The sequence below is a fragment of the Pelobates fuscus genome, chromosome 8, assembly GCF_036172605.1.
Source record: "Pelobates fuscus isolate aPelFus1 chromosome 8, aPelFus1.pri, whole genome shotgun sequence".
Classification (NCBI taxonomy): Eukaryota; Metazoa; Chordata; class Amphibia; order Anura; family Pelobatidae; genus Pelobates; species Pelobates fuscus.
The window spans coordinates 159411462-159424081 of NC_086324.1; the positions used below are offsets into that span (position 1 = coordinate 159411462).

General features: G+C 43.4%; 1 protein-coding gene across 1 annotated transcript; it reads right to left on the reverse strand.

The window, feature by feature from the left end:
• Positions 1–226: 226 nt before the first annotated feature.
• On the reverse strand, positions 227–11479 carry NDUFAB1 (NADH:ubiquinone oxidoreductase subunit AB1). Its single transcript, XM_063428969.1, has 5 exons — positions 11247–11479; positions 7730–7852; positions 3192–3279; positions 1559–1678; positions 227–375 (listed from the first exon to the last, which is right to left on the reverse strand). Exons 1-4 carry the CDS (start codon positions 11391–11393, stop codon positions 1587–1589), a joined length of 450 nt encoding a protein of 149 aa, XP_063285039.1. The 5' UTR covers positions 11394–11479; the 3' UTR covers positions 227–375; positions 1559–1586.
• Positions 11480–12620: the final 1141 nt, after the last annotated feature.

Below are 12620 nucleotides of genomic sequence, written 5' to 3' on the forward strand. Positions count from 1 at the left end.
AGGGGGTGTGAGGTTAGGTGAGAGACTCAAGTGAAAAGGGTATTGGCAAGTGATTTCAGACGTAAGAACTAGGATGTTGGCTTATATAAAATATATGGCATTTACTGCAGTCAAGATTCTATTGGTGGGGTAACGTGTGACTCGGGATGATGACCTTTTGGCCATCCAATACTTTTTGAGCACTGTACGCCTTGAGGTTTGTACTTGCAAAGAATGAGACAGTATGAACATTTTGTACACATTTATTAAAGGCCAACACATTCAGACAGCTTAAATACAGGATTCTGGAAGAAGTGCTGACGGCAGTTGCGAAGTCACTGCATGCAGGCGCGATCACAGAGCGCCCACCCCAACTACCTGCAGAGAGACAGCATCCTAAATGGAGAGCAGAGTTACAGTGTAAGTCATGCAGCAGACAGGATTTCACACCACAGAAGTGGACAGCATTTATTATGGGTAGGTATGTATATATATATATATATATATATATATATATATATATATATATATATATATATATATATATATATATATATATATATATATATATATATATATATATATATATATATATATATATACACACACACACACTTTGATAGCTTAAAATAACACAACTTCATTTTGAAAATCCATTGAATGCGGCCTTCATTTATATCTACTATATTGCTTACACTGTGCAGCACTGTGGTCTACTGAATCATTGCTACATTAGAGAGATAGAGTGCCAGTTTTTCCCTTTTTTGATAGAAAAGTAAAAATATTAAAAAAACATTCCATTTGTAAAACAGTTTTCTATTTCTAGCAGCACAGCATGGGGGAAACACTGCAAGAATGCTCCCAGTGAGACGTGTTACAGAACAGCATTTCTCTTTATGGACTTTTTGGTAGTGTTTTGCGAAAGCTAAGAATTTGACACATTTATTGGTGCAAACAGGCCGATTTAAATAGCAAGTGACCCATAACAGGCTATATAACATTCTGCTGGAACTGGTAACCTCGATTGCACAACACTTTTACTGTGAAGAGCCTGAAACACATGCTTTTCAAGAGACTTACTGCGTGTTAAAATAAGCCTTAATGTTCTGCAGCGTGGCCTTAATTTTGGATGTTACTGTCATAATCAAAAGGTCACAAACCACTATTGGACATTGAGAATAGTTTTACTGGACAATTTAGCTTTCCTTTGTACAATTTACTATGATACCGCATCGCACATCAATATTAGTTTTATTAAAAGATTTTAAGAGGGTCTACAATCCTTTAAAAAAAAAAAAATGATGCTTGGAAAACACTTAGGGGGTTATTCTGTAAACCAGCTACTATTCAGACATGATAAGGAATTCCAAATTCCTGCCAGAATTATAGAACTGGAATCTAACAGTTGGGAGAATTTTCGCATTTCAGCAGGTGCTTTGAATCAGGTTAGATAACAGGTCTCACTGATAAACATGGCTGTTAACCCCATAAAGACTAGAATAAAGAAAATTCCTTTTTCTACCATGCCCACCTTGCAATTTCATAGGTCCTGACTGGGGTTACAAACTTTCATACTCACAATGAACATAGAGTGAGACGTGTATTGTTCATTCATAAACATCCTTTTTATCTGCAATGTAATCTACAATCTCCTGCGGTGTCATCAACTTCTCGCCATCTGCGTCTGGAATCTCGAAGCCTGGGGGGAAACACAGACAAATGTTATAGTTGGTGCGGCTTCCACAGATTTGAGAGTAATTAATGACCGTTAGAACACAATACGTCCCCTTTACTCTTCATTGACCATTACAACAAGGAAGTGAGGCATGAGGCATCCTGATCAGGGCTCCACAACTGTGGAATAAACTACCAGAAAGTAATCAAACTCTGCAAACGACCATCTCCACTCAAGCTGCTAACGATGATCAATGTTTTGTACAATCTGTAACCTTATGAAAGGGCTGCATTGTTTGAATGTTTCAGGACATACTTTAAAATGAAACGAATAAACACAATTTTTAAAAATAGCAATGTACTCTCCCTGGTAAAACTTTCAATATAAACACTACACAGAGCAAGAGCAGAGGACAGTTTAACTCAAACAAGTGCAAATTCTCTTTTCATGGTTTAATGAGCAACTAGTCGAGCTGACTGACAGCTCTGAGGGATATAAAAAAAAAAAAAAAAATAATGGAAGTGCACTTCCTTTCATCCAGGAATCCAGGGTGCTCCAATGGACAAGTCCCAGTACCAAAATGGACCAAATGTAAAATTATTAATTGTAGAAAATAGTCCAGGCACTCCAACAAATTCCTTGATAAAGACCCTGAGGGGTTGAAACGTTGCTGTGTAGTTCCTGGTTCTGATAAAATTGCCTATATTTTGGAATTCGTTGGACAGCTCTGAGGGGCTGGATTACAGTTGCAGTGATTTTGACAAATTGCTGTCATTCTAGGCAACTCTCAGAGTATAAGCAGGGTACTCTCTGTACAATCAACTTTGTAATGCCGCAACACTGTGATGGTACTTAGTCTGATCTCTGAGAACGCTCTGCTTTATAGATGGTCAATTCACAGCACCCCCTAAGAATAGAAGCAGTTGCCCAAGGTACACAAGTGGTTCTCCAATCCTTTTTAAACTACAAATCTTATGACTGTCTTTGAGTTAAACGATTTCCATTTAATTTAAGAAAAGAAAGACCTCGCTCAGGAAAAGTTCTGAAAGCTTAACCAATAATCCACTAAAGGAAGTGAGGGTTAAAATATAGAAGAGCAGGCGTGTTTGTATAAATCCATAGTTCAGCTTTTCATAAAATGTACAAAATATAACTGCACCTAATAAATATAAAGATAAAACGAGTGCGTCATAAGCTTTGGAATGTACGTATACTCCTATTAGGATATGCAGGAAAACCAAATTAACCTCATTGCAGATTGCTCTGTAAATACGCAAGATACATTTTTGGTGCAGGTGCTGGCAAAGTACAGAGCCAATCTTATTTTGTATGCATCACAGAACTGCAGGAGAGCAAAACAGCAGCATATATCAAAGGCCTGACATTACAAAGGAAACTAGTTATGTGAGCATGCCACCTAGTGGCAGCATGTGAGAATACGTGATCACTGAGGGAAAAAAGTGGTACAACAGAATTAAAATTAAATTATTGTATTGTGTTAACTGTTGTCAAAGTTTAACGTGATGCACCAACTTACCAAACTCATCCTCCATTGCCATGATTATTTCAACTTGGTCCAAACTATCTAATCCCAGATCTTTCATGAAGTGCGAGCTCACAGCCAGCTTAAAGAGAAGACATTCCATTGTCAGTCAAGAAATCTCAAACTTTGTCTAATCCACTTCACACATGCAGCTGCGGTTAAGCGGCACGGTCATGCCAAATTTACCTTTCTCAATGCTGATCCTCTAGTCTAGACAGTAACTTTAGCATTTTTACTGGTGCTCAGGAATTAAGGGGAGATCTACTAACACCCTATGCATTAAAGGGCCAGGACTAATTAAGCCTATTTGTATATTGCAGACGTAGGTGTTTAGCAACTTCATCTCACTTACTTAGGCATGAGAGTTTGTTATGATTTATGAATTACATTTTTTTCTTCTATGCCAGTCTAATAAGTCTCACGAGAAGAGAGGCCTTCTTTATTTTACTTTATCCGTCTGTCAACTTTTGATTATTAGGGCTGCCAATCTTTTAGAATCTTTAGCACTTTTTCTGGTGCTTATGTACCATGGGGAGATTTACTAACGCGCTATGCATTAAAGGGACACTCCAGGCACCCAGACCACTTCTGCCCATTGGCAGAATCCCACTACTCCTAACCCTGCAAGTGTAATTATTGCAGTTTTTTTTATAAACTGCAATAATTACCTTGCAGGGTTAACTCCACCTCTAGTGTTGTTAACCCTCCTTCCCTGCAGGAAGAGGAACTACCTGATTTATAGCAAAGATTTTCTTTGCTAGAGCGTTGCTGGACGTCCTCACGCTGTGTGAGGACCTCCAGCGTTGCTCATTTTTCCATTGGAAAGCATTGAAAATCTTTTTTCAATGCTTTCCTATGGGGAGCGCTAATGCGCATGCACGGCATTGCTGCGCATGTGCATTAGGTCTCCCCGGCCGGTGGGCGGGATCAGTCTCGCCCACTGGCCGACGGAGTCAGTAGGAGGAGCGGCGCGGAGGAGGAGACAGCGACGAGGGACATCGTCGCTGCCTCAGGTAAGTGACTGAAGGGGTTTTCACCCCTTCAGCAACTGGGGATTGGGGGGTGGGAGGGAACCTGCAGTGCCAGGAAAACGGATGGTTTTCCTGGCACTGGAGTTTTCCTTTAAAGGGCCAGGATTACTAAAGCCTATATGAATATTGCAGACTTAGGTGTTTAGTAACTTTTATCTCCTCACTTACTTAGGCATGGGAGTAGCCTTAGAAGGCTGGTTCGGTATTTATTATTATTGTTTGGAGTCAGTTTATTTCTGTGTTGATACTTTGTTACTTCAGATATTTAGTGGTCTCTCTCTGGTTACATTGTTCCATACCACTGGATGCTTTGGTGCCTAGTCATTATCTCCAGTCAGCATTATAGTCAGTTAGTGAATTTTTACTTCTTTGTTTCTGTTACCTTTCTCAAAAGGCCTCTACCTCTTTCCTACTCTGTCTCTCTTTTTTCATTTTTAATCTATTTCTAACAAAAAAAAAAAAAAAAACATAAGACAAAGTAGGGACTACGTTACCTTATGTATTTTTCCTACACCTGACTTTCTTAGGCACTGGGCGGGAGATACAGAGTCAATCCCGACAGCGGTCACCAGTGACGGCTAAAAGGAATTGGCCCTGTCAACGGAGGATGCCATGGTCTCACCGGACTTGCGCATGAATGCAACGTTGGCTGAAGCACAAACAGCTAAAGAGGATTCGCCAGAGGAAGACACCTGTGAGGACAGGTTCAGGCTAGTAGAATTTACCCACACTCCCGTTCATCAGACCCCCAACGACAATGTGACTGTTGGGGGTCTTTGCGAATTCCCCAAACTGTGACAGTGCCACTTTAAACATATACATTTATAACAGGAATGCAGAGTATTAAAGAGTAGGATTATTACCTAAAATGGGAATGAACTAAAACGGACCAGATAACTGCACATATTGGGCCAAAACAACTGAACCAGACCAAAAGGTCTACAAATTGGTTCCTTTTCCAATATCTGACCTACAATTTACAATTTTATTTTCAATTCTCCACCAAGGTCAATGACTATTCTTTAAATGTTATATCTTGAAATATCTCTAGAACTGAAAGATATCCAAATTTGAGGATATATAATGCCCACTGCCAGACTCTGCAATGATCATTATTCAGTTTATCTTCAACACATCACTTCTTGTGGCTGTGCGATAAATAATGCATGCATGCGTGGCTCCAATCATGCAGTAAGTATAGTTTGCACTGCAGCAGCTCGACAGAACTTGCTAGTATCCAGAGGACAGGATCGAGCCAGGAAGCCTTCAGTAAATCAATAGTTATTGGACGCCATGCAGAGAGGCCGGCTGCCAGGTGCAAAAGGACAGTTTATATCACAATGTTTGACAAGAAGCCAAGATGGAGGCGCCCAGTTGCAGGATATAGACGTGTTTATGTCTTCATTTCATTTTGTACCTCAAATACATATTTGTGAAATAGACATATGTAAACATAATAATACAAATTCTGGGATGTGACCGTCCCCCCTCCCCCTTAAAAATGCACAAAAAGTGTAGTGTAAAATAAGTTCAGTGTACATTTCCCACAAAATTTACAATACCACATCTCAATTGTGTTCTCTAAAAAGGGACACCAATGCATATTAAAGGGACACTATAAGCACCCAGACCACAACACCACGTCTCAATTGTGTTCTCTATAAAGGGACACCAAGTGCATATTAAAGGGACACTATAAGCACCCAGACCACTTAATCTCATTGAAGTGGTCTAGCTGCAGAGGCTCTGTCCCCTTAGCACTGCAACTGAAAACATTTGATGACATGTTAGATTCAGGTAAGTGTTTAAAGGGTTATTTAACCCTGTGATTGCCATGGGGACAGAGGAACACTATAGTGTTATATACGGCTTTGTATTCCTAACACTATAATGTTCCTTTAAAGGACCACTAAAGTGTCAGGAAAACAAACTCTTTTTCCTGGCACTATAGGGTCTTTAGGTCCCCCCCACCCTCAGGGTCCCACTCACGCTGGGCTGAAGGGGCTAAACACTTTTCTCCCGCACCGGGCTCCCTCGGCGCTGGAGAACTCACCTCCCTCTGCGCCGAATGCGCATGCACGGCAAGAGCCGCGTTCGCATTCAAAAAGTCCATAGGAAAGCATTTCTCAATGCTTTACTATGGACGGAAGAGTCTTACTGTAATTTTCACAGTGAGAAACGCGGAGGCACCTCTAGCGGCTGTCAGTGAGACAGCCACTAGAGGCTGGATTAACCCTAGTGTAAACATAGGAGTTTTTCTGAAACTGCTATGTTTACAGCTGCAGAGTTAACACCCAGACCACTTCATTGAGCTGAAGTGGTCTGGGTGCCTATAGTGGTCCTTTAAAGCCAATCCAAGGCAAGCTTATAGAAAAATATGTAAATAAACAAATCTAAGGGTTGCTCCATTTGAAAAAGGGAGATGGGTTTGAACATATCCAACCATGTGAAAGTCAGATAGCATATCAATGCTAACATACCTGTGTTTGGCTTTTTTTGCATTACTTGCTCTGACCAAGTTATACACCAGAAATTGTATTAGAAGCTGTGTATGTTTGAACTGTGTTTTTAACAAAATCTGAAGTCAGGTAGAAAGGTCAAACTAGCGGAAATGAAAAATATTCTCAAAGTCAGCAATGCTTCCAGATTGATTACTTGGGTCTTAAATTTGAAATCCCAGCAATTTTCACCGTAGCAAACAATACTGTGTGTATTTTAGAATGCGGAGCATAGACAGGGTACTCTGTACCTCAATGCACAGCTCAAAACAGGCAGCTGTGGTTAGGCTTAGTAAGAATACTTGTTAGAATTCACTAAATGCTGATGGTAGAACATCCACAACCAATAAAATGACAATACCATTAAGTATATCCCTCTGGCCACCATTCACTTGACACTCTAGGAGTTATTCACTGAAGGATGAATTGCTAAGAATTCCAAGTGAATATTAAAGGACACTATAGGCACCAGAACCACTACAACTTAGTCTAATGGTTCTTAGGCCCAGAACATGTCCCTGCAACGTCATCAGTATAAACGCTGTATTTTCTGAGAAAAGTCTGTGTTTACAATGCTGCTAAATGCCATCTCTAGTAGATGTCACTGACAAATACTAGAGGGGCTTCCCGGGTTCATGTTCTGCATGGAGACACCGAATGCATACTGACGCATTAAAGCAATGCATCTCTATAAGTTGATGCTGGTTGGTACAGCTGTGTGACTTCCCTACGGGAATACATTGAATTGACTGAGATCAGCAGTGTTGATCAGGGCCACCACTGCGAGACTGGCACCCTGGAGGATTAAACACAAGTGCTTTCATTAGTATTTTTTTTTTTTTTTTTACTTTAAAAAGACATAACACTATAGTGTTGTGTAAACAAAATGAAAGCATAACCGACTTTTTCTTAAATTTTGGTCTAAAATGAGAAATTTACTTCAAAAATCACTTTGCGTTCCCAATAATCAACACTTTAGAACAATATTTTTAAAGTTCTTTACCTTTTCAGGGTCAATCTTATCATACAACTTCAAAACATATAATACGCGTTCTGAAATGTTCTCCAACGTGAGGGGAGGGAGGTCTCCGTACTGGCGGCATAACTGAAATAAGGAGGTGGAAACCTATGTAGAAAAAGGAGGGGAAAAAATAAATTAAAAAAAATAAGCATTTTCTGTAAAATGTCTCAAAAGCACTTCATATATACAATTAAATGAATAAACTTTGCATTATTCAGCGTTTAAATATGGGGGAGCAAAGGGATAAGAAAATATTGTATAAGAATGGATACAGTGCACATATGCCTTACTTAAAACCAATTAGACGATGTGAAAAAAAGTGTTAGCCTAAGAGGATACAAAACGGTATGCCAAAATATCAGAAGAGGAGAGGTAATTCTCTTAAAAGGACAAGATTCCTCCCAACGTGTCTATGGGTGTACCTGGACTGCTCCTCTAAGGTAAGTTACAAAAACTATTTTCCATTTTATAGAACTCATCTTCAACACTGGTGTGAAGACTGCATATGTAAATTAGGAAGAAAAATAGTTGCAGAATTACAGATTTGCAGTTGGGAGTAAGATCAATTTTTCCCTTTCTTTATATAAGTGAAGGAAGAGAGACACAGAGCTAGAGGAGTAAGCTCCAAGAGTAACATTTTTGGAGCCACGGTTTTCTAGTACACAATTGATTAAACCTTGCATTGTGGTCACATCTACCTGGAAAGGCATGATGGAAATGCTAGCAATGCGCTCTGGATACTCTCGTAACCAGCATATTGGAAAGCAGAAAATGTTCAGGCAAAACAAGTTCTGACCTACATTTAGATTCAAGCATACTGATAACAAGTAACCTTTCCAATGTGTGTCATTAGGGCTGTGCTTTATTTCAGAGTCTTACACGGTGTTCAGAAATGAACGTGGTCTAGCAGATGGAAGACAGCATTTGAAAAGGTTTCTCTGACAGAACCAGAAATTCTGCCAGAAGATTTGTCCATGAGAAGACAGCATTCTGGAACCAGTCATGGAATACACAGCGTTCTACCTCCTGCACATGGCTGAGACCTAAAACAGTCTGAACCTAGGCAGACTCAAGAGTACCTGATCGAGAACAGCAATTTAACATGTGAATGTTCAATGTGACAAGAGCTTGACCTTCTAAGCCATTAACCTAGAATTAAAAAGGGACACTCCCCATCCCAAATAATAATTAATAAAATATTAATAATACAATACATGCATGCATTTAACTGTGCTATATAAAAACAACTTGCAAAACAAGCAGATCTCATCTGAAGCCTTTGCAAGCTCTCCTCTTCTTTCCCAGCACCGACTTCCCAATGCAGCTCAATGACAAAACCCTCATAGCAAATTGTATCCCTAACAGAATGAGGCAAAGTATAAGAATAGAAGACCTCTATGCAAACACAGAATAAGAAGCATATTAAGCGTATTATCTTTTTTTTGTTTTTAGAAGACGTATTGTATTATACATGATAAATTCAGGATTCCCATTTTTCTCATATCGAAGACATCAGCTTGATATGCTGTCACTGTATCAAGCCATGCACAATAACTAGCACATGTGAAGGGCAAATCTCAGATCAGACATGAAAATGAGTTATATTATAATGTAGTATGATTTTTAATGCAGGAATAGAATAATATACAGCTACCATTACAACATGTATAACACAAGCACAATGTAAATAGCATGAGCTGCACTAAGAATGAATGGACTGAGCCTAGTGCCCATGTCCTGGATACCCCCAGCCAAAAACCAATACACCAGCATCAAGTGCCCCACACCCACCTGTGCTAGATCTGATGCCCCTTTTCCCTATATTCCCTGCCCTAGATCTGATGCCCCTTCTCCTGTACCCCATGTTAGGTCTAATGCCCCCTTCTCCCTGTAACATCTGCCCTGACTCACACCCAGACCTAGGCGTGATACCCCCTTTTCCAGTGTCCCCACCCCCCCTCATTGACCCCTCTGTGTGTGTGTCCCCCTCTCTTCCAGTGACCCCCCCCTCTCTCCCAGTGCCCCCCCCCCTCAGTGTGTGTGTCCCCCTCTTCCCCAGTGTGTGTGTGGCCCCCCCTCTCTCTCCCAGTGCCCCCCCTCTCTCCCAGTGCCTCCCCCCTCTCTCCCAGTGCCTCCCCCCTCTCTCCCAGTGCCTCCCCCCTCTCTCCCAGTGCCTCCCCCCTCTCTCCCAGTGCCTCCCCCCTCTCTCCCAGTGCCTCCCCCCTCTCTCCCAGTGTCTCCCCCCTCTCTCCCAGTGTCTCCCCCCTCTCTCCCAGTGTCTCCCCCCTCTCTCCCAGTGTCTCCCCCCTCTCTCCCAGTGTCTCCCCCCTCTCTCCCAGTGTCTCCCCCCCTCTCTCCCAGTGTCTCCCCCCTCTCTCCCAGTGTCTCCCCCCTCTCTCCCAGTGTCTCCCCCCTCTCTCCCAGTGTCTCCCCCCTCTCTCCCAGTGTCTCCCCCCTCTCTCCCAGTGTCTCCCCCTCTCTCCCAGTGTCCCCCCCCTCTCTCCCAGTGTCCCCCCTCTCTCCCAGTGTCCCCCCTCTCTCCCAGTGTCCCCCCTCTCTCCCAGTGTCCCCCCTCTCTCCCTGTGTCCCCCTCTCTCCCAGTGTCCCCCTCTCTCCCAGTGTGTCCCCCTCTCTCCCAGTGTCCCCCTCTCTCTCCCAGTGCCCCCCCTCTCTCTCCCAGTGTCCCCCCTCTCTCTCCCAGTGTCCCCCCTCTCTCTCCCAGTGTCCCCCCTCTCTCTCCCAGTGTCCCCCCTCTCTCTCCCAGTGTCCCCCCTCTCTCTCCCAGTGTGCCCCCTCTCTCTCCCAGTGTGCCCCCTCTCTCTCAGTGACCCCTCTGTGTGTGTGTGTGTGTGTGTGTGTGCCCCCTCTCTCCCAGTGACCCCTCTTCTCTCCCAGTGTCCCCCCTCTCTCTCCCAGTGTCCCCCCTCTCTCTCCCAGTGTCCCCCCTCTCTCTCCCAGTGTCCCCCCTCTCTCTCAGTGACCCCTCTGTGTGTGTGTGTGCCCCCTCTCTCCCAGTGTCCCCTCTCTCTCTCCCAGTGTCCCCCCTCTCTCTCTCCCAGTGTCCCCCCTCTCTCTCTCCCAGTGTCCCCCCTCTCTCTCTCCCAGTGTCCCCCCTCTCTCTCTCCCAGTGTCCCCCCTCTCTCTCTCCCAGTGTCCCCCCTCTCTCTCTCCCAGTGTCCCCCCTCTCTCTCTCCCAGTGTCCCCCCTCTCTCTCTCCCAGTGTCCCCCCTCTCTCTCCCAGTGTGCCCCCTCTCTCTCTCAGTGACCCCTCTGTGTGTGTGTGTGCCCCCTCTCTCCCAGTGTCCCCCCTCTCTCTCCCAGTGTCCCCCCTCTCTCTCCCAGTGTCCCCCCTCTCTCTCCCAGTGTCCCCCCTCTCTCTCCCAGTGTCCCCCCTCTCTCTCCCAGTGTCCCCCCTCTCTCTCCCAGTGTCCCCCCTCTCTCTCCCAGTGTCCCCCCTCTCTCTCCCAGCAGCAGGCAGCTCCCGGCGGTCTCCAGGTACCTGGGGGACGAGGATTGGGCCTGGGCCGGATGGCCTCGACAAGGCTGATCGCTGCCTGCAGGTTGCCGGGCCCAGGATCCGCCCGGGGCGGCGGGGAAGGGGACGAAGCGCGCTGCGGACACACACACAGAGGGCACGGGACGCCATGGCGGTCAGCGGCTACCCAGGCTGCACCACGGCGGGACTCAACCAACAAGTCTTCCTGTCAGCGGGAAAGAAAGGACAAAGACCATAGAGACTAGCGGCGCGCGCAGGGCACACCATAGATACACAGCGCGATACCATAGAGAGCGCCACAGGGCGGCCAGAGCGTCCGCTGGCGGGACTACGAATCCCGTGATGCTCAGCGGTTATTGTGTCAGGTAAAAGCCGAAGGCGGATACAAACTGTGACAGGATTACTACCTCAGACATCACTTTATTAAACTCTTTTAAATAAACTAGCCGGGGATTGTAAATGAATAAATGTCTGTCACCATAGGCAGGGGAGTATGAGCGGCCATCTTGGTACACCTGCTATCCGCCATGATGCCACACCCTGGAAGGACATCACAGAAGGTCACAGATTGCCATTGAGGTCTGACACATGTCAGGTTTATGGCGCCTGGGAATTAAACATTACAAGTCTATTGCTCAAGTATTAAAAAATAAAATAAAAAACAGTGATATATATATATATATATATATATATATATTTGTCATAGATTAAAAAAAATAATAATATATATTACAAGTTATAAATGTCATCTGTTATTTTACATTTGCATCACTGGACTAATACGGCTCCAATCTAACACGATGGAAGATACCGCATACAGATGCTTAATAAAAGCATAATATATATCTAATTTATTTTTTGGTACGCAATTCCATTTTTATTGCACAATGTTACACTCTTCTGAACATATTAAAATAATCAAGTAAACCTTTTATTATTAAATTCAAATCCATTTTTACTATTACTACTGGACTAATAAAAAAAAAAAATATAAAAAAATGAAAAGTTCTTCTAGCCTTGTTTTCAGTTCAACTCGTTTGACCTAAAATATTACATTTACTTCAATTCCCACTTTAATGAGTAACCATTCCTGTGTATTTTTATTTCACGATTACAATTTAGTATCCATATTACTGATCACCCCATTCACTTCTTGCTGTACATATCCTTATGTTGGGATAGCCGAAGTCCCCGTCTGGAGCCTAAATGTAGGTGTTGAAAAACATAGGTGCAGGCAATATGGAGGGGTTGTCGTTACATGTCCTGCTCAGACAGAATAAACATTGTGCCGCTTACCTCCTTTACTCACTCCTCTGCATTGTACATCACAAGGCGTTGGATACCTTGAAGTCAGAGGGAGCACTATTGCTACCAAAG

What these genes read in the sequence shown, in the direction of transcription:
- NDUFAB1 (XM_063428969.1), bottom strand. Translation starts at nt 11,393, where the DNA reads ATGGCGTCCCGTGCCCTCTGTGTGTGTGTCCGCAGCGCGCTTCGTCCC. An exon ending in GCCCAATCCTCGTCCCCCAG is followed by an intron (nt 7,853 to 11,246) that starts GTACCTGGAGAC and finishes TTTTCTACATAG; the next exon opens with GTTTCCACCTCCTTATTTCA. An exon ending in ATAAGATTGACCCTGAAAAG is followed by an intron (nt 3,280 to 7,729) that starts GTAAAGAACTTT and finishes CTTCTCTTTAAG; the next exon opens with CTGGCTGTGAGCTCGCACTT.